The 27,727-nt window shown below is 37.9% G+C and overlaps 1 protein-coding gene and 1 non-coding gene across 2 annotated transcripts in view; one reads left to right on the forward strand and one right to left on the reverse strand.

Annotated features, from left to right (window-relative positions):
* ADAMTS7 (ADAM metallopeptidase with thrombospondin type 1 motif 7) overlaps positions 1-27,727 on the reverse strand; it is a gene marked incomplete in the record, with an annotated part of 78,049 nt that overhangs the window by 23,245 nt on the left and 27,077 nt on the right. The window contains 12 exon segments of the mRNA XM_072399120.1: positions 894-1,138; positions 1,555-1,675; positions 2,544-2,677; positions 4,044-4,213; positions 16,538-16,683; positions 17,047-17,139; positions 17,847-17,991; positions 22,985-23,128; positions 24,387-24,536; positions 25,685-25,809; positions 26,118-26,201; positions 26,469-26,671. Of these exon segments, the coding sequence (XP_072255221.1) occupies positions 894-1,138; positions 1,555-1,675; positions 2,544-2,677; positions 4,044-4,213; positions 16,538-16,683; positions 17,047-17,139; positions 17,847-17,991; positions 22,985-23,128; positions 24,387-24,536; positions 25,685-25,809; positions 26,118-26,201; positions 26,469-26,671 (1,760 nt within the window).
* On the forward strand, positions 22,310-22,382 carry TRNAR-CCG (transfer RNA arginine (anticodon CCG)). Its single transcript has one exon. It is a non-coding gene; the product is annotated as a tRNA-Arg (tRNA).

Genomic DNA, 27,727 nt, shown 5'->3' on the forward strand with positions numbered 1-27,727 from the left:
GGAGAAGTAAACCTAACTTATTGAGCTAATGTATATAATAAATATAAAATGTACATATTTGGAGTTTAAATTCTAATCACAAAATCTTTAATTTAAATATATTTACCTAATGCATATGCAATACCACATATTACCATGTAAACATTGCAGTGACATCAACAACCGGCTTGCACCAAAACATGTGCGTAAAGCAGACCTGCGGGGGATCTGACAGGCCCACAAACTTCAGACTGCCTGAAGATAATTACAGAAGGAGGGTGTATAAAAGATCAGATGACCCAACATAAAATTATTCCAATCTTTACTTGCATCCATGCATCTAATCTATGCACGTTCCAGCATTGTCCCTGATTAGCTCCTTGGTCCAGTGCTGGTCCCCATCTAGCAAAATGGGGTTTGTGTTATTCGATCCCCTGCGAACCTAGTCATTCATGTACACAGGGGGAAGGTCATCACATTACTTCAGGACTAAGGTAAGTGCACACGTGCAATGGTTCTCGTTCGATGATCTGCTCAGGGCTGAGTGGACGAGAATCTTGAATGTGTACAGTGCTCATCATCCATCATCCAAACGACCGTCCTGGTGGGTCCACAGATGATGGGCGGCCAACGATCGTAATGCAAGTGAAGGGGAGAGAGCGCTCCATCACTCTCCCTCTCCATAGAGCAGAACTGTGCTGTATGTACAGGACTCGTTCATGCATTGTGCAGTCGTTTGTCATTAGAAAGGATTGTGAAAAACCCTTTCTAACAACAAGTATTGCACGTGTGTACCTAGCCTAAGCGGAGATCACACATCATTAGATAATCACTGCAGAAAATCTGGAGTAATTTCTAATAATATACAATTACGATTTCAGATGAAAATGTTGAAAATATTATCACCATATTACCTGTATCCACACAGGCTCGTAGGTTGGTCCAGGTGCTGTCAAGTTTTCCAAATTTCCAGTGCGGGTGTAAGTAAAAGTTGTCCCTGCTGCCTGGTAATCCCCATTCCACTGAATAGTCCATCTGCCATTTAGGAAATACTTCTCTGGGTCTTCACTTCGAAGGGCTAAAAAGTTTCCAGCCTCTGCCACTTCTTCAATGCGGATCTCGCGAGCACCTGGGGGAATGAGGCCAATGTCCACATAACCTGGAAAGCAGACATGGATTGCTTAAAAACACAATACATTTAAAGACTATATACCTTGCAGTTCCTGAGAAATCATTATTGCCATAAATATACAAGGGATCAATCCTGTGATGGTGTCAATATGACCAAAACTGCAACATAAGGGATGAATTCATACTGAGTTGATGAGCACTGATGACAAAGAAACTGGGAACTGATGCAAAATTATTGCCCAAAAATGTAATCTGGTCAGCAGAAGTCATTTATAAGTGAAATCCAAGAAAACAGCTAAATACAATGTTGAAATACATATATGGGAAGAATTTAGTAAACCCATGAAGATCCATTGCCAATTTTATGTTCGATCAACTGGTAGAACTTTGTGATATGCATATGCTATCCTGCCCTTCCAATCAGTTTGCACATTTAAAAAAAACCAAGTCCCTCGCTGTCATCAAACGTTTTGTGCACAGTATGACACGTAGAGGAGTCACCATGACATACACCACAGCGATCCTCCACAGCATTGGAGTCAATCTCATAGTCACAGCCAATGTTCTGTTGGAAGTAGATTAATATTATTAAAATGCTTTAGAAATATTTTAAAATAATGCAGTATTACTATAAAAGGTGTGGGCCACACAAGCAGACCTGCTTTGTTTCAACTTGTAATATTGTGTATTGCAATCCATGGAGAACTATTATAAGCCATTACAGCAAGTTATCAGGCAGACCAATATAAATTTTCCTGAAAGGGATAACTTTTATAAGGCATTATCAAGGATCACACATCCAACAATTCATATTCCAGTTTTTTAAGATGTAAAGCGCGTAAGATAGTTATACTTCTTGGGAACTATGTCGATCAGATTGCTGCACTTGGATTTCTGGGTCTACACATCTGCTATATAAAGGGTTTGTGTCTTTCTAATTCATTTGGCAATTGGGAGATTTCATAGACAGAATACAGTTACAGGCAGTTAATGATGATATATTTTTTGTTGTTGTAAGAACACTGAAACTGATACACTGATGATAACTGAATGACACCCACACGTAAATTTGTACAGGCAAATACAACCATTTCAACCAGCAAACAAGAATGGATTAGGGTAGGCCTTTTTATCTATTAAAAACAGATTTGATATGAAAAATTTTAAACAGATGGCAGGAGGCTTCCTTGGCCTGTTCATCAGTTCTTGGTATATAAAGCTGGTAAAAAAAAAATGAAATCTGCCATGTAATAGCCTTTATTGATGCCGGTATGAATAATACTGTACTAATATTAATACTAAAAAAATGATAAGGGCCCCTTTTTAGCAACTGCCTCTTGTTTCTCATATCATCCCTATGTTCTTCTTACACTTTTTTTAGCATGGTAGCAGGATAAAGTTGACATTTGACAAATTTGAGCAATATATCATACCTTACATATTCCATTAATGCACATATCCCGGCTTGTATTTCCCTCAAAACATGGTGTCCCATCAATCACAGCGTCTCGTAGCTTCTCTGCAAAGTACTCTGTAGTAGACTGGCAGTGAAGCTCACATGGATTTACTGCCCAAAACAAAGTAAGAATAAATATTAGTGTTTAATAATTTATTAAGCTGTCTTAATAAACAGTGATATTGATGCATGATATACCCAATGATAGGTTGCATATTGCAGGTTCCATGTATGGTGACATGGTTTGGGAAAGAGATCCTAGCATAAGCTTCCTATATAAACTATAAAACAGAGTTTTTGGAGCAGACATTTTCTTTTCAAGTTGGAAATTAAATTTTCATCAAACTTTCTTTTGTGGACATTGGGCCTGATTTATTAAAGCTCTCCAAGGCTGAACAGGATACACTTTCATCAATGAAGCTGGGTGATCCAGAAAACCTGGAATGGATTTATTAAAAGTCATTTGATATTTGTTAGAAAATGTTTTGAATCCTGGAACAGATCCATTCCAGGTTTGTTGGATCACCCAGCTTCATTGATGAAAGTGTATCCTCTCCAGCCTTGGAGAGCTTTAATAAATAGGGCTCAATGTGTCTTTTTATGTCTACCCTACACACCATAAAACACACTAGCTTAAAGAGTATCTCTAGCCAAAACTTTTTTCAGATAGAGTAAGAAAAGATTTACCTCCAAGTCAGGTTAATTTTTGCTATTAGAAAAACCCCCTTGATATGTCACTGGAAGAAAGGTGCCCCCCTTAGAAGATTTATTTCTCTTCTAGTGGCAATTAGAATTTTGGTCTTCACCAAAAACAGAAACAATTCTTAACTGTTCCTTACGTTATCCAAAACTAAAAGAAAAGTTAAAGATTACACATTTGGGGTCTAGGTATCAATGTTCTCACTTAATATTTAAATAACTTTTACCCAATACTAAATTTACCCAATAAATCTAATGGGCAAAATGGGTTCATGTTTTTATAGAAATGTGTGAATTGTGAGTGAAAACATTATTAAATAGACCCCAATATTCTAAATAGACATAGAACCTGACATAACCTGGCCTGGGGGAAGAGTTTAATGTGCTGTGTAAACATATAAAAAATACATATGTACAATTAAATCACAATAGTGCTGTATTTCAATCGTACTATATTGTTTTCCTTTGTATACAAGGACTTGAATGTAAAGCATGTTTAGATTAGATTATTAATATAATACACCACTATGTCTTCAGTCTCCCTTTCTCAGCTAGTAAAAGATCAAACAACGTACATCTGTTGACAGTGAATCCCATGTTAAAAAAACTATACCCAAGGTGATAATTTTTAATTGCTTTTTGTTGGATTGTCCTTTCTATCCCTAGGCTGCAAAATATTTATCCAGGCTTCCATCCAATGATATGAGTAATCCACACTTTAAAATAATACTTTTATTTGCCCAGATCATTTGCTTTAGTAAAATATTCCTATACTTACTGCTGATGAACACTGGGCTCCATTGATGAAGCTTCCCTTTGTAAGGAACAGAATCAAACTGTGAACATTGCACTTGGCGGAATGAAGGAACGCCCAATGAACAGGGTGTAACATTACATACACGGTATCTCTTTCTCTCCCCTAGGCAATATCTTCCTCCGTATCTGGGCCTATGAAAAGAAGACACAAGGTATTGTGTAAATGATAATATAGTATAGAACAATACACTAATACTTGGCCAATCCTGGTTCTTCTAGATCTTACCCGGCAATGCACATTATCCTTGGCTTATGGCACTTGAATCTTACATAACAAAGGGTGGAACCCAAAGTTGGCCCCACAAGGCCATCTTGTATTAATATGATTAGACACTTAAACAATGGACCACCTGAACTAGGCTCGGTCACAATAGCTGAACAACAGAAAGGGTGGTAAATTGATTCTATACACTGGCAGAACTACCATCCATTCTGTCCTCTGCACACAGCATGCATATGTTGGGCCCTTCTTCCATATATTACACAGAGCACAGCAGGAAAAATGATTTTTTTTTCCACATTTCCTGGTATAACTTATTCTGCCATAACTGACTTAGCGTGGGCACACAGAGGAGACAACTTTTAAATATGACTACTTAGTAGGTAAAGACTTTATTACACTATGTATGTTTCCCAGGGTTATAGGTGTTTCATATTATTGGCAGCACGGTGGCTCAATGGTTAGCACTCTTTGCCGCGCTAGGTTCCAGGTTTGAATCTTGGTCAGGACACTATCTGCATGGAGTGTGTATGTTATGCCCATGTTTCCTATCACATTCCTAAACCTACATGGTTAGGTTTATTAGCTTCCCACCAAAAGTGACCTTATTAAAGTATTAAAGGCATATGACTATGGTAGGGACATTAGATTGTGAGGGACAGCTAGCTGCGTAACATGTTGGTGCAATATAAATACTGTGTAATAATAATATTATTAGTCATGGTAAGTAGTGTATTTGTTTAAGGGCAGCTTCAGACGCAGCAAACGGCTGGCTCTTTGACAGTCACTTTGCTACTCACAACTCAGCGCTTGTCCTAAAGCGGATCTAAACGCAATATTTTTACTTTACATAGGAGGGTAGATACATTTTCTATGTAAGGTAAATATGTTGTTNNNCTCCTGAAGGAACGAGATGCCGATCTGAAGGATGCACAGCTCAGCTTTTTTCTTCCCCCTTCACAGCTATGTCACCTGATCTCAGACCTGAGCAGTGCGAGATTGGGTGATGAAGAAAGGAGACCGAAGAAGATGGAAGAGAAGATAGCAGAGCCCGGCGCTTCCTCTGCATTGTGAGGAAGAGGCATTCCAGGATGAAGCGGGACCGGATCATGGGAAGGATTAGCGCCATCAAGGGATCTGCAGGACTAAAGGTAAGTGTAATTTTTTGGTTTTTAGTTTACTTCTGCTTTAAAGGACCAGATTACAGGTTGACAGTGGACACGTCCTATTATTTTCTTTTGGGCTGCCACCAGTAGAAGCCACACGTAGTGTCCCCCAGAGGCAGAGGTTCGCTGGCTTGAGGAAATAGCAACCGGACTGCCAGTCTGAACATACCTCAACAGTTTGATCCAATCTGGATTACTAAATCTGTAGCTGAAATTCTGAAATAAATGCTCTTATAAAAGAATAATTCTTTAAATTCTCCTCCCACTTTCCTGTAATAGTTGATAATGAATCCTGACTATTTGGAATGATCTATGTGTGTGGGATATCACGATTGGAGGCTTGCCAGTTCTGAAATAAATTTAGATGAATGTATTTCTGTAGTTGGCATGTTGTGTGTTACTGAATTTATCACTGTATGAAAAAGATATTGTTACATTTAAGCTATACTCTTCAATGACACAAATTCCATTAGACAGTGTGTATGTATTATCTAAAGTTCAGCCCAAAGTATAAACAACCTATATTAACCTCCCTAGCGGTCTAATTCTCTTCAAATTTCCATGCAAAAGGGGTACAATTTTTTGCATGGAAATTTTTTTTTCATTGTAGACTATAATTCTTAGGCATAACTCACCGATATTTAATACATTTAACAAATTTATATAAACTTTAACCTCCCTAGCGGTAACCCCGAGTGTGACTCGGGGTAGAAAAAAGTTGCTAAAGGTGGTAACCCCGAGTCACACTCAGGGTTGGAACACCTATGGAAGGTTAGTAAATACAGCGCTTACCTGATCCGCCGGGGTCCCCCGCCGTCCAGCACCGCGATCTCCGTCGTCTTTCTTCTTGCTGCTTCTGCATCCGATGAGTCACCGGGGAGTTCCTGGTGACGTCGGTGCGTGTGTACGTCCCGGCCGGGCAGGGCGGGAAATTCAAAATCCATTTGTATTGCATTCAATACAAAATAACTGTATTGAATACATTGGATTTTTATGTGTAAAACCCTGAGATCGCCGCTGCATTCGCCAGCTGGATATTGAAGATGAAGAATGTGACCCCAGGGACCAGCAGAACGACGGGGGACGATAACAGAGCGAGGTAAGTGGGGAAAACCCCCCCCCCGAGTCACACTACAGGAATACCGCTAGGGGGGTTATTTGCAAGCATTTTTCTTCCCCAAAAACTAAACTGGGTATCAATGTATTTACTCAACTGTCATAAAAATAATTGAACTTAAAGCAAACCTGTGTCAAACCCAAAACTGCTGATCAGGTTACATCCAAGAATCCAATGAGCTTACAAAATGAGCACTTTGACAGCCTTATTCTGGCTGACAGTATATCTTCTATCTTCTAAGTCTCACTATTGGTGGACGAAACTACAGATGATAATAATGGATCATCTGATGTATAAGCAAGGCTTATACAACAGAAAGAGGAGCAATGAACCACTGAAAGTTATTAATATTACAAGGAATTTATATAGTACTGACATTATACATAGTCGTGTCACTAGCTGTCCCTCAAAGGGGCTCACAATCTAATGTCCCTACAATAGTCATATGTCATTAATACAGTCTAAGATCCACTTTGAGGAGAAGCCCAAAAAAATAGCTGCATGTTTTTGGAATGTGGGAGGAAACCGGGAAGTGGGAAGGGTTCCCTTTACCCCTGTTAGGGGAAACTTTCTATCACTTCAAAAAGTGACGGCAAAAGTTCTATGTCTTTCTAAATCTTTCTGAAAAAAAAAATACAGTCATGAATGAGCCTATGCATAATCTGAATAATCAGTCTTAAATTATCGTGTAAACTTACTTATGTGGAGTTTATATTGGCTCCCATTTAGTTTTACTTTCAAAGTTAAGGTCCTATAAATCTCAGGCATGTCCAAATTTCCATAAAATGTCAAATGAATAGGCATCTATCTCTAAGAAATCCACATCACTCTGATGTTTTTTTACAAATTGTATGATGCTGAGCAGTTGACAGGGCAGGACCTGCAATTTTAGATTGTTGGCCTTTTAAAAATAGTTGTTAGGGACAGGAATGCTCCCAGCTGAGCAACTCCTTGCTTTCTGAGATGCCATACAAACAAAAGAAAAGAAAAGAAGATGCAAGGACTTAGGCTATGTACACACATGCAATAGTTGTCATTGGAAAGGATTTTTAATGACCTTTTCCGACAACAACCGACTGCACGATGCATGAATGAATTTTGTACATACAGCACCATTCTGCTCTATAGAGAGGAGAGGGGAAGAAAGACGGAGCGGCACCCTGCTGCGCGCTCTCCCCCTTCACTTCCAATAGTATTGTTTGTCGTCCATCATTCATGGATCCGCCGGGACAGTCGTTCAGATGATGGACAACGAGCTCTGTGCTTTTGGCTACATACACATGTTAGACTTATATAGAGTTGGAAAGGATCTTCTGCCGTTCTACTCAATAGAGAGGGGGGAGAAAGAGCAAGCAGCACCCTGCTGTGCTCTCTCACCTTCACTTGTATTACAATCATTCGTCGTTCGTGGATCTGCCATGACGGATCCATGAATGACGTCGGACAGCCGCTGTACACATGTCTGATTCTCATCAGATACAAGCCCTGAATCGATAATCGGACGAGAATCATCTGACGTGTGTACGTAGCCTTAGCATAGTGGCACTGAACTTACCAGAAAGTCAAAAGTCTTTAACAGAATTTAAGATCACACAGGATGCTAATTTCCACAGACATCATTTTCAGGCCAAAATGGTTAAATACAACCATGGTGGCCACACAGCCAAAATTAATATACAATAATACTGTTTAATGTATATATTTATTGTTAATGTTTGAAGTATGCATTACCCACCAGTTGTTATATAGATGGATAACTAATCCTGCTCTGTCTTTGGCACTGATAAGCATAGGCTGTCTATGTAAATATAAAAATACACAAGGACCATCATGTAATATACATGGCTTAGTTAAAGAAATAAACACCAGCAATTTTCCTCTTATCATCACATTTAAAAAATAAAGTGTTCTTCATGGAACACACACGCTGTGTGTTATATGGCACTTTGTGTATAAATTATATAGATATTAAGATATGAGTGCTTTGATCCCATTCCAGACCCTCACTTCTTCATTGGGATAATCAGCTGAAAACACAGACTCTCTCACATTCTCTGGCACTAATTGCCATAATGATGCTCGTCTGAAGCCCACATTCACCAAGAACAATTGCAGCTTTCAAGGCATAACTTGGAGGAATCACAAAAGATGTTGTAATTGAATTATAGAGTACAGTGTCAATTTGATAGCAAGCATGCGGATGCAATTATAACACATGATACTGAAGAAGCTATTTCAGCCAAAAGAAGATTCTCAGTCACTCACAGTTATTCTCAGTGCTGGGTGACAAAAAGAACTTGGAAACACATTTATCATGAATGTGGATTGTGTCATTCATGGGCTATAATACCCTGACTGCTTCCTCTGCAGGGCAGTTTCCATTTTATAAAAAATATTTTTACACAAACAATATCCTTTTATGTTTTACCACATCATAGAAGTCCCTAAAGGCAAACAGCTTGGAAATGTCAATATGTAATATGCACTATGAAAGGAATCTTCTGTCATATTCAGATTTAAAATGCCTAAGCAAGGAACAAGAATTCCAGTCTGTATAGAAATTGTCCTTAGATTCATGCACCGACTCACTAGCCAAAACATAAAAAACACTCACAGGTACAGAACAGTTAATAACATTGAATATCTTGTTACAATGGGCCTGATTTAGTAAAACTCTCCAAGTTGGAGAAGATTCACTTTCATCAGTGAACCTAGGTAATCCAGCAAACCTGGAAAGGATCTGGTCTAGGATTGAAAACACTTACTATCAAATAGCAAATGACTTTTAACCTCCCTAGCGGTTCATTTATTTCCGGTTTTAAATGTCTAAAAGCCGTACATTGTTTTTCATGAAAATTTATTTTACACTATAATATATTTGTATGAGTATGATAAAGTTTGAAACACAAAATCATTTAAAAATAATAAATTGAATAAATTAAAAAATCTATATTTAAAAAAAAAAATGTTAATTTTTTTAAATTTAAAAAAAAAAATACATAATATACTCATACTATTATATATACTGTGAAATAAATGTTCTTGAAAACAATGTACTGCTTTACACATAAAAATCCAATGTATTGCATTTAATACAGTTATTTTGTATTGAATGCAATACAATGGATTTTAAATTTCCCCCCCGCCCCACCGGCAACGTACACACGCACCGACGTCAACAGGAATCCCCCGATGACTCATCGGATGCAGAAGCAGGAAGAAGGAAGAAGAAAGAAGACGGAGATCGCTGCGCTGGACGGCGCAGGATGCCGGCGGATCAGGTAAGCACTTTATTTACTAACCTTCCCATAGGTTTACATACCCTGAGTGTGACTCGGGGTTACCACTTTTAGCCACTTTTTTCTACCCCAAGTGTAACTTGGGATTACCTCTAGGGAGGTTAAGCAATCACCCAGATTCACTGATGAAAGTTTATCTTCCCTAGCCTTGGAGAACTTAATAAATCAGGCCCAATGGTGGGATATATTAGGCATCAGTGAACAAGCCAGTTCTTTAAGGTGATGTATTAAAAGCAGGAAAAATGGGCAAGTGTAAAGATCACAAGGACTAGATGACTTGGTTGGGACAGAGCGTATCCAAAATGGAATGGAATCATGGTGGTGAAAAATGTAAAAGGCCAAATTTATGAATCCTGTTCATCCCCCTTCCCCACCTTAATATGACATGGTCTACACTAAACATTGCAGTTACACAAGGAAAAACAAAATTCTATGTCTGACAGAGACAGTTTGCAGTCTGTTATCTTACTCTAATGGTAGTTTGTCACTGAGTACATGGACCCAATCTTACTGTGTCTTATTCTTCTTGTTATAATAAGAAATCTCGGGCTATGCTTGCTGCTCCCTACATGACACAACTCTGCACTCTATTCTGCTTCTTCTACATGGTACTGATGCCTTTGGATCTAACACCAATTCGAAAATATCTGTCGGTGCCACTCCAAGTAACCAACTCCAAACCCACAAATATTCTGGATCCAGTGCAAGCCTTGCTAACTTCTCTTGCACTTCTATAACAGGAATATCCAATGAGCACACATTTAGTATAGCACTCTCTATGCATCCCCGCCCTGTTGGCATATGAGCCTTTGTTATTGATCTCGCTCTTATACGATTTGAGTATACTATGTCTAGCTAATTGGTTTGCTATCCCATGCTATTGAATGGAAAGGACAAATGATTTTATAGTGTTTGTACTTTGAGTTGTGACAAATTTTCTTTTATTTTGTTGTATTATCAATACAAACATTTTGTGCTGCAAATAAAACCCCAGTCTTTGTTATCTTTGCTTTTAAATTATAAATATGGGGGGGTGGGCACTGAAACATTACAAGAGACAGGAGAACCATTGTATTTTTCTATATTTATGTGACATGAGGCAAAGCTGGAAGTAGAGAAACTTTACCCCAGGAAACCCAAAAATACAAAACAAATCAATGGGTGCTTCAGGCCCTTTGACATGCCCACAATATAATTTTGAGGTTGAATGACCTTTTACAAACTGGAAACAATTATAAACCAGAGAAGAACTGTAAGTAATTATTCTACACATACTTAAAATGTAAATATCCGTTTTTCATTAGTTGGGCATTGTGGAGAAAAATAAATAAATAGAACCTTATCGGAATCTGATGCCACAAACAGGCACTGTTAATGAATGAGTGTCAGTGATTCACATCAATGCTTTATTTTTATTTAATATCTTGGGAACAGCTGATGGGGGTGGGAATATAACATTCCATCACCACTCTACCTCTTAATAATTGGGTACAGATGTTCTTAGTGGTCTATATCATATATCCAATAAGAGGTATAATTACATTTCTGACCATTGAGGAGCTGCTTTTTTCCGGCAAACAGACCTGATAACTTAAAAACCACTTCCTCTGGGAGATCCTGTCTTCATGTATAGAATGTAAGATATACTGTATATAAGTTTATTTTACTCCCAAATGACTGTTATAAAGCAAGCTGATGGAATCTTTGTAAATCTAGCCTGTTTATCTAGAGTATAGTTAATAATGCATAGAATCACATGTGGTATTGGTATGTAGAGATAACTACAACATAGTGATAACTATGATGACCCCTAAGCTATACTCCAGGGTGCTCACTCCACGTGTGGCTTAATATTTCTCATTTTTTAGTAGATTTTAAAGTTTAAATAGCAATTACGTCACCCCAATTCTCCCTGGAAGAAAAAAAAATTAACTTCTGAGTTTAATTTTTTTTATGGCAGGTCTGTAAGTGGTACTAAGTTTTTGAAGCGCCATACAGTTTATTCTAAATCAGAACACAGATCCATGGACAGAACTTACATAAAAGTTAATTTGCTCGATATGTCTCTATGCTGGTTCCCAAATATCCAGGTAATGGTTTCAAATGATATCTTAGTTAGTAATAACTTAGTTTTTACATTATTTTAACTTTAGTCTGTTTAGTCTAGTTACTATATACATTATGGCACCCATGAAAAGCTCAGTAACAGCATTAAAATGGAAAACACATATGTGTGCAATATAAATTAGTTCTGTCTTAGAGGGTATGTCATTATTTGGAGCTCACCATTAACACAGGAAGAAATTTTGTCTTCATAGATGTAAATGAAAGAAAAACTGAAAATCTTCAGCAGGAGAACATATGTTGTTAAAATTAAACAGTACAACTGATGGATGATTTTCTAACATCTGTTTTTCCTGTTTGTTATCTTGAACAGCTTCAGGGCTAGTCATTCTAGTAATTTGTATTTTTCCATTCATCTCCTCATTCTGCAAAGGCTAATAAGTTGTCCCCAAAAAGGAACTATGACTTCTTTTATGTTAGGTAATCCACCGGCATAAACTAGGGTAACCGGTATAGGTATCTGCGAAGCAGCTAATAGAAAAATTGTTATGGTCTATTCGCTGTCAGTACACGCATCATTACACACAATACTACTGGACCCAATAAATGATCACAACCAAACCAACCTAGTCTTTGTAGGCAAGCATAGTGATTTTACATATCTGGCAATAACTGCATGCTGTATGATTGTGAAAGATTGTTTCCAATGACAATAATTGAGCATGTGTACATAGTCTTAGAAAGGCTTGTGTGGGTTTTTTTTGCTCATTTGCTGATTTTAGGTACTGATGTTGGATGAGAAGACCTGGCTCGCAATTAGAATTGTGATTTATCCCAAAGGTGTTCAGCAGGGTTGAGGTCAGGGCTACAGATTTATCAAATCAAGACTTTATGCATCTGCTTTTGTTTACATGATTGTAAAATCGAAAATGGCCTTTCCTAAATGATTGGAAGTGCACAATCATCAGAAATGTCCTCTGTACTAGAAACACCTAAAGAGAAAGTTAAAATGGGTATACTTATACCTTTGCCGATATAATGTAGGGATGATAGCCAGGTGTCCACAAATGTTCTGCTATATTGTGTCTGTGGGTTGTGTCAGTTATAAAAATTAGAAACTCTCAGTCAGTCCTGGATACTTCTAAATATAGTAACATGAAGGGGTAAATGTTTGGAAGGGCAGAAAGTTGCACATATGTAGTGTGGTTTGGGATTTCTGATCAATGAATTGACAGGTTAATTAAGCATATAAATGGTGGCGGATCACCACCTATTAGTGAAATCTGATAATTCATAAAATATAAGTGATTAATGGTGAAAATGTATGATAAAGTTGTTGTATGTACTTGTGAATATTCTTGCTGTGAACAAGTTTTCCAAACAAGTTTGTTCACTGGAAACCCAATAAATGATCTATAGAACAGGAGCCGTTTGGGAACCCATTGCAAAGGCACAATACAGGCAATGTCCTTTTTCATTTGTTACTTTGACAGCTGCTTTGAAGTTCGAAGATGTGGCAAACTCAAACCCTATTCTTAAATATAAGGTTTCCTTACAGAAACCATGGTGCTTTCAACACATTTTAAACATCAGATGAGCACGTATCTCACTGCTGTTACCTTGAAGCATTTTTCTTGCCAAACCACATTTTGTTTCCCATTTATTTAAAGAATCAATTATTTTACCAATACACAAACATGACTTATTTCTGCCTTTATCGAGTTGTGTGTTTATTTAAAAATACAATTGTAGTTGGGTGGTGCTAATATGCTAGAAAACTAACTCCTATTTCAGGTTTGGACTTTTATAAAGGAATATGCCATTCTTGCTACATTTTTGGGCATCTTACATGTAGAAAATGCTGTATTGTTTAAATATATGATATAGTTTTTAGCATGACACAACATGAATCTTCCCTCATTTCTCTGTCCTATGCTTGAATAATTATTACTCACCATGTAAATTTTACACACCAGTGTTTGCACTCTTTTGTCTTGATCTAAGAGCACCAATGCTATTCTTCTGGCATACTTTCAAATATTTATTATGTCACAATCCCACGGATGTCTAAAGGTGCGTACACACTTCCAATTTTTATCGTTCCAATCGAACGACGAACGATCAATTGGGCAAAAAATCGTTCGTAAAAAAGTAACCAACGACGCCGACGAACGAGGAAAGTCGCTGGAAACGAACGACCGGACCGGCGGATCGGATTGGACGACGATCGTTGAACATCGTTCGTGTGTACGGTCGTTCGTTGATCGTCCATGTTCAGAGCATGCGTGATGAACGAACGTCCGTTCACTTTCCTGTCGTGCACATAGTTCCTCTATCGCTTAAACGATCGTATCTATTGTGTGTACAATATCTACGAACGATCGTGTCGTTACCTCTATGTGCAGTATCAGTGCTATACGATCGTTCATATATATCGTGCAGGAACGTTCGTCGTTCGTTTTCCGACGATAATAATTGGAAGTGTGTACGTAGCTCTAGACAGCTTTCCAAGAGATAGATTGTTTTCCTTTATATAAAATACACCCCTGTGCTTACAACTGGTTTAAAATCAAGCCCTATGCAAATAACAGACATACTTGAAAGGGGTTGCCATCTTGACTGAGAGAGGAAGATAGACAATACTTCATCACATATGGTTCAGCTATTTACTTGTCTGCATGGTTTGCCATAGCACACATAATAAAATACAGATAAGGCTTCTTTTAGAGTAGTTTTTTTACTGCATTTAATACATTGCCTCTGCTTTGATGTTTTCAATAAGACTGTAATCTATTATCATGCAAAATGAAAGCTGCAAGCAGATCAGCTCATTTTGGCTCTGGTTAGTCCATACCTAGTAAAATAAAATATTAGTTTGTACCTTGTACAAATAAGATATTTTTGCAATAGTAGTATTTGTGTGGCTAGTATGATCACTGTAGAGTTTGGGTAAAAATCTTTCATCTGGGTTTAGGGTCCCAGATGTGGCTGGAAGAGTTTACAAGAGTTATTGTGGATCTGCATTGCTATGGTATAGTGAACATAATAGAAATGTTTATATTTTGTAAGCAGTGCCCTGAACAATCTACCTTTGTCTTCAATGGCCTGATCTATTAAATCTCTCCAAGGCTGGAGAGGATACACTTTCATCAGTGAAGCTGGGTGATCTAGCAAACCTGGAATGGATCTGGTCCAGGATTCAAACATTTGCAAACAAATAGCAAATCCATTCCAGGTTTTGCTGGATTACCCATCTTCACTGATTAAAGTATATCCTCTCCAGTCTTGGAGAGCTTTAATAAATCAGGCCCAATGATACTGAAACACTACAATACACGTTCTGGTATATGAATGTGCCTTGGTACATCTGTTCCTCAAAGCGGTATATCTGCAGTGTGGGATCTAAGGCACTGCTGCCTCTGACCACAAATCTCTCAGGAGTGAGATATACCAATATTACAGATTTCTTACAAGCCATCATCTTAACCTGCTGCTATAACAGAATTATTTATTTAAAAAATGATTTATATCTGATTATTTAATAGTTTGAGTGAAGCTCAGCTTTAAGCATACATATCAGGGTGCAGCATCTGACAAAAAACAAATATCAGTTTTGGGTAGGCTGACCCTTAACTGATGTAAAAACAATTTTTAGGCTACTTGAGAAGTTTCAAATTTTCAATTGATAGCATTCCAACACAAAAATACAGTGCAGCTGAAAGGCGTGTGTGGAGCAGACAGTCTTGAGTTACACATAATTGGCATGAATGCCTGGATGCAGCTACACTTGGCACACACAATCAGGACAAAGCTAAAGGGAGGGGACTTTCAGAAAAACCACATGCTGACTTAAGCATCATTTACCAAAGAACTCAGTAAATGTGTTGTCCAGTTAAGAAAAAAAACAATCAGCTCCTTAATATTTTTCCATTCTGCAGTGAGAAAGATATTTGGAATCTTATCACCTACTATGGATAACTCCTCTTTATTGAATTTCCTTATTTTTAATACAACAGACCCAGTAGTGAAACAAAATAGTAGATATGGTGTTAAAATCCAGCAAAATTCAGTCAGCAATGTAAGTTCAAACATTTTCCCACTCTATCTGTAAAAAAAGATAATGAAGATAAAGATATGAAGTTTTACTTATTTAATTTTCTTTTTCAGTGTGACAGTATATCCACATACTGCTTATAGAGTATTGTGATCTGCTGATCCCCTGATATTTCTTCATTTCAAGCCTGTTACAATGCACTTTTAAGGCTCCATGACTTAGCTCTTAGGATTTGATACCTGCATGATTCTTCTTTTGTATTATTCATCAGTGACTATTAGTGAGGAAGAACCACAATTCACAAAGAATGGAGAACACTGGCTGTTGTATGCACCTATCAAAATTAGGCACCAAAAACTAATTGGGATTAAAGCTTGAATTGTGCATTTGATGCCCTCCTTGAGCATATTTACAAAGCATATCTTCGGAATCATCTAATGTTTGATGTTACATCTTCTTCTAGCTGAGTAGTTTTTAAAGCACAATTAAATAAAAAAAAAGTAAAATACAATAACAAGACCATAAAATGTACATACGTGGGATTGCTGCAGTGCCGCTCTGCACTCTGAATGCCAGCTCCACATGTTCGTGTACATGATGACCATGAGCTCCAGGAACCCCACGATCCATCCACTGCAGCAGGACGATGACCAACAGGCACACAGTCACCACCAAAACACCACTGCACGACAACCATACAAAGATAATTATACAACTAAATTAGTCTGAAAAATCAGTCTTTACCCAAACAGATGTAAACTTTTGTATTATAAAGGATGTCTGCTGTATTCTGTCACTGGAAGCAGCCAATTCTGGTATGTTGTTTTTTTGTTTTTGCCATAAAGTATAATCCATCATCACCAGTGTGTAATATAATCACTAACGTTTTGCTTCTTCACAAAAAAGGTTTGTGAATGCTTACAGAAAGATATGAAGTTTGAACATCACATTATGTACCATAACTTTTAAAATAAGCCTCTAATGGAATATCTCAAAGTTGCATATAGGTTTTAAAACTCTGTGTGTACTGTCCAGTATTACATACCTTGTTTTCACCGCATGTAGTACCATCCACCGCAGCATCAAGTTTGGAATGACATGTGGTACCAACAGAGCACCACAGAGAGTTGCATACATTCTGTAATACAATTGGAAAATCAGAAACAAAAGTTCTATAAGTTTACAAAGTATTACCAAAATATTCAGAATAACTTTTATCTTGAGCTGTCTATACATGAAGTATGTACTGTTTTTGCAAACCATTTTATCTATATACCACGATCAGCCCAAACATTAAAACCACCTGCCTAATATTGTGTAGGTTACCCTGTATGGACTCCACATAACCTCTAAAGGTGTACTGTGATATCTGGAACCAAAGTGTTAGCAGCAGGTAAGCAAGGAACGAATCATCTCTCCCCAGGGTAAGCAATATCCACATAATATAAAAGAATTCATGATTCATCAAACCGGGCCACCTTTTTCCATTGCTTCTTGCTTTAGTTCTAATGCTTACTACATCATTATAAGTTATATTGTTGGTGGACAGGTATGGTCTGCAGTTATGTAGCCTCATAGATACCAAGCTGTGTGTTCTGACACCTTTCTCTCCTTTACGGCATAAAGATGTTTAGCATTTTGTGGTACAGTGGCTTTTCTATGACTTTGGGCTAGCTTATTCCCTATTGTTCCCTGATACATACATCAATAAACTCTGAGAGCCCATGACCTTATAGCCAGTTTTCCCATAGACCTTCTATTGACTACTTTTGGTAGATCACTTTGTTATGCATGCTACAGAAACTATAATCCCACAACTCAACTATGTATGAATTAGAATCTTACATCAATATCCTTGCAAAAGGTAGAGGTAGATCCATACTGAAGTCGGCACTGATGGCCAACATCATACAAGACTCCAGGAGGAACAGAAGGAAAATTAAGTAACTCCTTACTTGGGGGGTCATCCAAGCAAAGACCCCAACCTCGGCTGTAATACAAAGAGACAAACAAATTGCCATTAATAAATAAAGATCACTCGGGCTTACCTTTTAGGACTGTGCAAACAAAAACAATGAAAAACGTGCAAAAAACCAGGGCAACCAATCAGTTTCCAACAGTTTAAAGAAGACTGAATAGTGAGAACCAATACCAGAAATAAAAACGTTATCAGCCCGAGATTAACATTTTGGCTGGTCAACAGTGGTTTGAACATTCACTAACTTTTTAGGTATCTAAATCTTAGGAACAGGGAGAGTTTACATTTTACTACTGTAATTAGTGTCTCTGCAAGCTTTGGATTCCTCCTTTATTTCCCCAAATTACAGAGAATCCTTCCAGGAGATATGATACTAACATTTGTCTTTGTAATAGCTGCAGCAGCAGGGTGAACTAAGTACTCTGGTGGAGATATTACATGCTAGAACGGGTACGCTGCTGTGTAAAAAAGTGGGTGAAGCTCCAGAATTCTTATATTTAAAGCTGAACATCTTTACATTCAGTCCTAAACAGTTGTACAAGCACGTCTCCTACACTAAAAATTCCAATTTTGATTTTACTGCACACTCTAGGACTGTCCTAGTGTGCATGTAAAGCTGGTATAAGCAGTCTGCCTCACTTTCTGGGTGATGGACATCCGGCCACATCTAGCACTTTCTTTCCAAGTGTTTTATTGTCTATACCTTTAGCATTTTAGATTTTGCATGAAGGATACAACTACATGATTATCTGTTACAGTAATAGTTCATAAATAAGCACATAAGCACATTTATTCTCAGTTATCTCTAACCATGATGTGGCAGGAAGTGGCTGATGCTCTTTGTTTGTGTTTGGAAACTTAAGAGGAAGTAAGTAAGGGGGGAGTCAGAGAGAGCGCAGGCGGCGAGTGTCCTGTTGGGTTTCAGGGGTGCGTAGGCTGCTTACCAGTGATTTACATTTGGAAAAATAAAACACAATAAAATTAGAAGATTTTTAGCTGACAAAGATAGAAGATTAGCCAAATTAGATTTTATTTACAGCTGGGAACTGTAACTTTATAGGAATGCTGACATACTATCTAGAGCAGAACATTGACTTTTCCTGTCTAAATTTTCTAATTCATAGTATTTAGGTTAAAGCTCAATATTCATACATTTCTAACAGCAGCAATTTGCAGACTGCTAGAGCAGATCCTATGTACATAAGTTGTGTTCACTTACATTTTCTTTTTTGTTTATGGTCTCTAGCTCTATCAATGAAACTTCATGAATATGTTAGACCCTAACCTGGATTTAAAATTGATTAGCATTTCTTTGCAAAATAGATTGCTCTCAGTCTGATTGGGGAAAAACAGCTTTGAATCAAACCATTATTTTCTACTACAAACTAATCGATGGAAAATGCACCTTATGTAAATATATGTGCATATGTGTGCATTGTTTCAGTATATTAGTCCTTTAAGGATGGTGATTAGCAGAAATGGATTAACTCAAAACCGTAAGCACTCATTCATGTTTTTAGGTTTTGTAATTCCAATGTGTAGTGAAAATGACATCCTTTGGGACATTTTCTACCTTCTAGGTGCACTATTGATACCCATGGCACTGGCCGGTCTGAGAAGAAAACAATTGCAACAAAAATTTCAGTAGTATTTAGGTTCCCAAAAGCATCTGACTGCCACACCATAAATGGATCATTTATTAAATGTCATTCAGCAAAACTCAGGGCTCTATGTATAGCCTAGCACTCTTTAGACTCCACTTATCAGAAGAGCTCATACTACCCATGGGTGACACGGAGGGTCCACATTAACCTGTGAAGAAACTAGATCTCATTGTTGTCAAGTTAGTTTTATAAGGAAGATATTATTAGAACTCTATATAACGTCATACGGAATGTAGATTATTTTGACACTTTAACACTGTAGGCACAATGACGGCATAAATATATTGTACAATATAGGTATAATTTTAATCCAAAACCATAAATAGATATGTGGAATAATATACACAGACTGATGACTGGTGAATTCCACCTTTACAATGGTGACCAGTTTTTTTAAGTTAATTATTAGACACACAGAGGTGCAATGTCACCTATGTAGCAAACCACCTGACAAAGTCAGTGCAATATGTACATTAGGATTGACGGGTGAAGCCAATCAAGCAGTGCAGAATTAATTGTTAGGTGACCTTCACACAGAAAGACACATAGAAGTTGTAGTACTGTAGTATGTAAGGGCTCATGGAATTAAGAGAAAGCATTGAGTACTTTCAGTGAGGTTTTGATAGAACATTTTTATCTGTTCATTTAAATATTCTTGTTATATAGTGATTTATGACTTGATCAGTAAATGCCAAACTTCATCAAGCACTAATATTTACTTTGCATTGTATGCAGCAGAAAACCTTGCTGTCTTTAGAGGAAAATCATGATGAAGAAACTTTTGCTTTACATCTAGGCAGGGGTGTAATTATAAATCATGATTCCCATTGCAAATTCCAATGCAGGGGTGTCAAACTCAGGCCCGCAGGCCAAATCTGTCCAGCATTGTAGTTATATTTGGCCTGCAAGAAAATACCAAATGTCTACTAGAGCTGGCCCACTGCATGCACCGCTAAAACTACAAATCTCAGAATGCTCTGCTGGCGCGTCAATCAGGACCCACAAGCGCCCCCCTCTTCTGTTGGCATTCATTAGCGACCTTCCTCAATTGTAGATATTTTTTCAATAAATATCAAGGTTGGCCCGCAACTTTGTCCAAATTTTTAATTTTTGCCCATTGTGTATTTGAGTTTGACACCCCTGTTCCAATGGGACTCCCTGGCTACAGTTACGTACACACACAGTAGGACAAACAAGCGATGTACAGATAGCATTGTTCTGTTCTCTAAAGAGGTATGGGAGGAAGACAAAGAGGAGGCATCTCACTGTGTCCCCCCTATTAGGAAACAAGCGGTTGTGTCTGGCGATTGATCCAGCTAAGCAAATGCTTCCGCGGGGGATCAGTGACTAAGGCTAAGTACACACATGCAATAATTATCATTTGAAAATGAATGATTAATGACTGATAAACGATTATTAATGATTATTTTGAACGATCGTATTGTGCGCAATTCTGTACATGCTGTAATGATACGATCTTTTAAATATAATCCACTAATAATGTACACACACTAGATATGATCATTTGAACGATGCAGAAAGTGACGTGCACCAGAGAAAGTGTATCACAGAACCATGCACGATCCCTGAACGACTGAACGTCGTTTGTTTTCAGCGACATCCTTCGTTCGCCGTCGTCGACCAGACGGGCACTTACTTTGTTAATGATTATCGTCTGAATGGTTGTTAATCGTTCGTCTCATCGATAATTATTGCATGTGTGTACGTAGGCTTTGACTTTTGTCCTTCTTTACTGTAAAAATACTAGCTTGTTTTAATTTTAATGGCCTGTTTTACCCCAGGCTCTGCTATGGCTATTGTTCCGCTGCTTTTGGGTGTGATGGATTGCTGGGCCCCACTGCACTCTGTGGTTCCAAACATTACTACATCACAAGTCTGTCCTACAGAGTCACAGAGTCCAGTATGAAATCCAGCTCCCCAGGCTTTTATATTTACTGAGCAATATTTCCTTACCGTTTCCTTGCCTCACTATCCCAGACTGTCTAATTGGAGTTGTAGACTTGCGTCGGAGTTGAGACACGGGATCACAACATAGGCCCCTCAGGTGACAGTGTTAAAAGCCTAGAGACTAGATTATTACACTCCAGCCCAACAACTTTTACATGTTTCAACCACGTGCTACCTTATACCCAGAAGCCCAGCTCATTACCAAGGGCTCTGATGATGGGCAGCTCAGACTTGCATTGTAGGAAGGAGACTTGGTAAACCAATGTGTAGCACCGCAAAGCTGAGCCTATACAGAAAATGATTTTACATTTTAAAACATTTTTCCTATTAAGTTGATTACTTTGTCCTATGTATCTAAGAAAAAAATAAATCAAAGTCTAAACTTCTTTTAACAGTGGTCAAATATAGGAACAAGTAAAGCCTGAACATGAAAGGGTAATAGTATGCAGGAATTCACAATTTATATATGAAAAGGTGGCATTGAGGGATCTAATGTGATGACACTACCCTTATCTGCAATGACATCACACTCTATGTTGTACTCAGGAGTTTTTGTTTACCTTTTTTTGTTTTACCTTTCCTGCAGACCCAGTAGTATAAAAGGGCCTCCAGCTTGTTCATTTCCTGCCGAAGTGTTGAATAAAGGTGAGAAGGAGGGGCAGGTTAAGGGTACATTCTTTACATGAACAATTAAAGTTGGCCCAGTGGCCTAATGGATAAGGCATCAGCCTCCGGAGCTGGGGATTGTGGGTTCAAGTCCCACCTGGGTCGTTGGATTTTAATAAATAAATGAAATAGTTACCATATTTAAATAAGCAACAAATATGTTATGTACAGGGAGGAGCAAAAAAAAATCATTACGAAACTATCTCAGACAAAGAAAGTAAAATAATCAGCAATTTGTCTTCTTCCTCTATCATGAATATTCCATGATTTTGATGTTAATTTTGTGTACTTTATTCAAATTTATTTAAATCGAGGCCTAGCAGCTTTATTTTAAAAAATATAAAGAATAGACAAGTAAAACTAAACAGTAATTGAAAGCTGATAGATATCAGCAGCAAGCATATAACAATATGATTTCAGGCTCTTCGTGTTTCTTTTTGATTGTGTGCTGCAACAGATTAGAGAGATTACCATTATGTGGATGGTAAGTACATGGGGGGTGATGGTGTGTCAAACTGCATGTTATGTAGTGAGGCTCAACCATTATGGGCCCAAACACATCTTTGCCATTTGGTCTGGTGGAGTTACAATGGTGTTAAGGTATGTGTTATCATAATGCACAATAATGAATAATGTGACATGCTTTACAGCAATGCTCAGGAACAGGTAATGCGAATTGTCCCATCATACCAATCTCTGGAACTTACTCTAAGAAGCGTGTGATGTAGTCTCTGCTGCATCGGGACCAGGTCAGAGGAGAAGTGTCATACAGAAGCTGTGGTGACATAATATGAGGTCTCTTTCCCCTCGGCTCGCAATCATTTCCATTGCCATCATGCTGAACACCGAAACTAGCTCACAAGAAAACACAGGTTAGTCTGACAAGCCTATGCAATATATATTAGATTATAAATCTTCAAACACAAATACACATTTCTGTACTACCAGATAGTATAAAACTAGCATTTCTAAAGTTACATCTTTAATAACAGTAGAGCAATTATTATTACACAGTATTTATATAGTGCTGACATTACACAGGGCTTTCCAAAGTCCATAGTCATGTCACTAACTGTCCCTCAAAGGGGTTCACAATCTGTCCCTACCATATTTATATGTCTTTAGTACATTCTAATATCAATTTTGGGTGGAAGCCAATTAACCTAAGTGAATGTTTTTGGAATGTGGGAGGAAACCCACACTTACACAAGGAGAACATGCAAACATCATGCAGATAGTGTCCTGGCCAAGATTCAAACCTGGGACCCACTGCTAACCTCTGAGCCACCATGCTGCCCATTAATGTCTAATAATCCATTAGTTTTCTTTTTCCACTTACTTTCATGTAATAAAGTCAAATGTTTTTGGTTGTTCTGGGTCACAGTATGTCATTGCTCTTTGCATTTTAATATATAAAACCCATTGGGGTCACTCACACCACTGCAGTGCACTGCAGTGCAAGGGGCATTACATTCAAATGAACATGTGGTGTAAATGAATGTTACCACAACTCATCACCAATTGTGTGCAGTAAAGCGACAATGTAAAGTTGGCCATTCCAAGGTTGCTTCCTCTAACGTAATAATAGTTCATAATTATTAGATTGTCCAATAAAAAAAAAAAACATTTTTTTTATACAACACATATCTATCAATGTTTGAAATGAAAGAAGCTGCTTCAAAATCATGTCTTTATTACCCTGAGCAGGTTGTGTTACTGATCATTGTCTGTGAATACTTTTCCACAGACATTGGTGTCTGCATCCTTAAGGCTTGCTTCATGTGGAGGCATGCAGCTGTGGTTATTGGGCAGCTGGCCCATCCCCTTAACCCTAGTTAGTTAGTAAGCCTAGGGGTAAATGCTTACCCATAATAAATGAGAACAGCCACAATCAAATGAAAGATAACCACAACCACATGCCTCCATGTAAACCAAGCCTAATAAATCCCCATTTTTGTCTTCTTTCTCCTGATAGAAGAAAGAATATTTTGAAAAAGGAGACTCATGCTTCCATGAGTCTATTGTTTCCTGATAACCGCATAGACTGCAATCATATTAATATTCCCCAATCTCTTTAGGAGTTTGAAATAATATCTGCAGGTTATTTACCTGTGTCCTAGTTCATGAGTGACAGTGAATGCTGTAGGCAGACCGGTGTCTTCATTAATGTTGCAGCTACGGTGTGCTTGGCACATCCCAGACACATGAGAAAGTCCAAGGGTTTCACATGGGCGATTCATAGAGGCACAGATGTCTCTTCTGCAGTAACAAAAACACAAAAATTAGGTCAGGCTACCTTGGATGTTCATGTCCATGTATAAATTACCATACCCAACTAAACGTTAAAAATACCTTCGCCAACTACAAAGTACTTGTTTTAACATTAGTACATGTTAGTGGCAGCACAGTTGTTAATATTTTATGGATTGTTGGGTGCTAACTTTTTAAGTCGAGCTCCTGGATAAGCAAATCTGTGTGTTACTACTTGAATTGTAGTATGCTTTGTTTATTTCTTGTAGATCTGACCAGTAATTGTACACTGTAATTTCCTGTATTTAAGACCATTAACTACTACTTTCTCGTTTTGTGTACAGTAACTGGTCCTGTATCTTCCCTACAAGGCACCTTGTACTGGGATGACCTGCTGGGTCCTTTCCACATCTCTGCTTTTTGCACAAGCTATGTACAGTACAATGATTATGTAACCATTACTTTTACAAGGTAATAAACTGATTTGCTATGGCATTAAGTGCAAAGTAAATTTTATTCTTAAGTGGCTATTGGGGAATACACTTGAACTAGTTTTTGTTCCTAGATTTGTACTTTAAATTATTAGTGACCTAGAAAAACACATTAGTTGCAATAAACCATCATAATAATGCAGATAATTTGGTGGAATTACTGTATTTTTCAACTTTCATGTATGAAATATCAGAAAGAATATTTGTTGTGCGGCCTACACTAAGGGTATGTACACATGTTCAATGGTTCTCATCTGATAATCTGCTCAGGGCTGATAACCGACGAGGATCTGGCGTGTGTACAGTGCTCATCATCCATCGTCTGAACGACCGTCCTGGCGAATCCATGGACGATGGACAAGTAATGATGGTAATGGAAGTTAAGGGGACAGAGAGCGCAGCAGGGTGCCGCTCTGTCGTCCCCCCCTCTCATAGAGCAGAACGGTGCTGTATGTACAGCGCTCATTCATGCATCGTGCAGTCGTTTGTCATTGGAAAGGTTGGTGAAAGTTCCTTTCCAATGACAGTAATTGCACTTGTGTGCACATCTTATTTTATATTTAACAGTAAAAATGGGATCTAATTAGTTGCTATGATGGACCAAGATAGTTAAGCTTTCCAAACACTTTCATTCACGGGAATCACTTGTAGCTTGTGTTCATTCACCTGGTAAGAAGTACAGCTACGTCATGGTGTAAAGGGTGATCTTCACTTTTCATATTGATGCTCTTCTGCCATTTGCAGAAGCTGCGCAGAGAGTTGTCAGCATGGTGAGTAATCTTCAGTTCTTCCTAAAAGACGACCAAAACCCTCCATATTATCGCCAGAACATCTGACTATCATTATATCTTCCTTTAAGATTTCCTTAAGTTTTAAATTTTTCTCAAAATACTTGCACTTTTCTCACAATCCATGAATAGCTATGAATCTTCTATATGACTTACACATCTCAGCTGTATTATTCTCAGTTCTTTCCCATCCTCCCTATGGAGTCATTACTTGTATACTACTCTATACTCCCTCATGTTTACCTCCCTTTATTCTCTTGTTCCACTGCCCCAGTGGTTGATGCATGTCAATAGGAGCCTCTTGGTGTTACCTCCTCACTCTCTAGCAGGATCAGGCGTACGATAACAATGTTTATCCTATTCCCAATACTAGCGTCATGGAAGAGCCCAGCAACCTGCAAGAAAAGATCCCAACATGTGAGTCAACCTATAAAAGAAGACATCTGTTCAAAAAAATGAAAGGTATAAAATACTGTATCCATAAAGCTCCACAAATCTAATCCACTGCCCAATCCACTTTATCAATCCTATAATCACCTATTTTCTGAGGACATTCCACATACATAAATCTCAGAAATACCAGCCTGTTGGCAAATATTGTTTACTTATTTAGAACTGAATTGTACTGGGATCTTTACTTTGCAAAGGTAACCTATTCTCACCATATTCATGACAGTTAGCACATAGTTTTCCACGTTGTTGGTTCCATGATATTCCACCATTTTGGGATCAGCAACAACCAATGTTTCCACCCATTTTTCTTTGCTAATGGACCGGCGGGATATAGGATGTTCTCTGCGTTGTTTTTGTGATTGCTCCCAACGCTCCCTTCTTCTTTCCAATTTCCTGTGTGAGTCAGGATTCTCTAACAGAAGGAGAAATAAAAGATGTTACCAAACGTGTTGTTAAATCTGATATGCATTTAGATCTCCTGCTGTGTGTGTTTGGGATTTGATCTGCACCCACTGCCTAATTTAGGACCCAGAAGCATGAAAAGTATTGTGGAAAATCTATTCATTGCCATGTGTAAAAACCACAGCAGTTCAAATCCTTTTAAAAAATAGAATGCATCATTTTTTGTGTTTACCTATGTTAACTAGACTCGCCATACATGTCTGTGCATTTTAAGTGCATCTGCATCAATGAAAACTCCATAATAGGCTTCATTCCCATGATGAGTAAGTGCATTGCTTTGAATTATACCGCAATGCACAGCAACACACAGTAAACTGCATGGCTGTTCAGTGCAATGCTGACTCCATTCATTACAGTGAATAAGGCAGCGCACAAAATGGACAGAAATGCATGCAGCCGGACGTTGTAAAAGTGCACTGTAACACAACACATAAGTGGCAACATTGTTACCTATGCAATGTCTGATCTCCTTGCGTATCGCACACTATGTGAAGCAGTGAATTGCACATAATGTTTGCAAAAAACATAAAAGCAACAATTAAAATAACATTCACAAAACCATGTGTACAAAACCCGCATAAATGCATGCATTGATGAGTGTCAATGAAAAGGGAAAGACCATTTTCTAAAGTTATGCCCGGTAGGATTTAAAGAAAGCCGATTTCACTACTGGCTATTGACTCGATGAACAAAGATCTACTTTTTTACACATTTGACACTTATTTGAGGGAAGGGAGTTAAATTATTTCTAACAGATAATTCTTCAATGGAATTATTTAGGATCCTTCTAGATCAGAGTATCAATTGAACATACATTAAAGAAATATACTACTACTACTGGTTACCCTTAGCCTATATTAGTTTGGTTTCCTTTTCTCCAGGTTATACACTGGGTGAATGTTGGTATCAAATGTGGATCTAACTGTCCACTTACCTGAACCAGAAAAGAACGTAGCATGACAAATGACACAATTTGGGCCTTGTATCTTAATGTGTCATTACTGAG

This window comes from Pyxicephalus adspersus, chromosome 2, assembly GCF_032062135.1.
Source record: "Pyxicephalus adspersus chromosome 2, UCB_Pads_2.0, whole genome shotgun sequence".
NCBI lineage: Eukaryota > Metazoa > Chordata > Amphibia > Anura > Pyxicephalidae > Pyxicephalus > Pyxicephalus adspersus.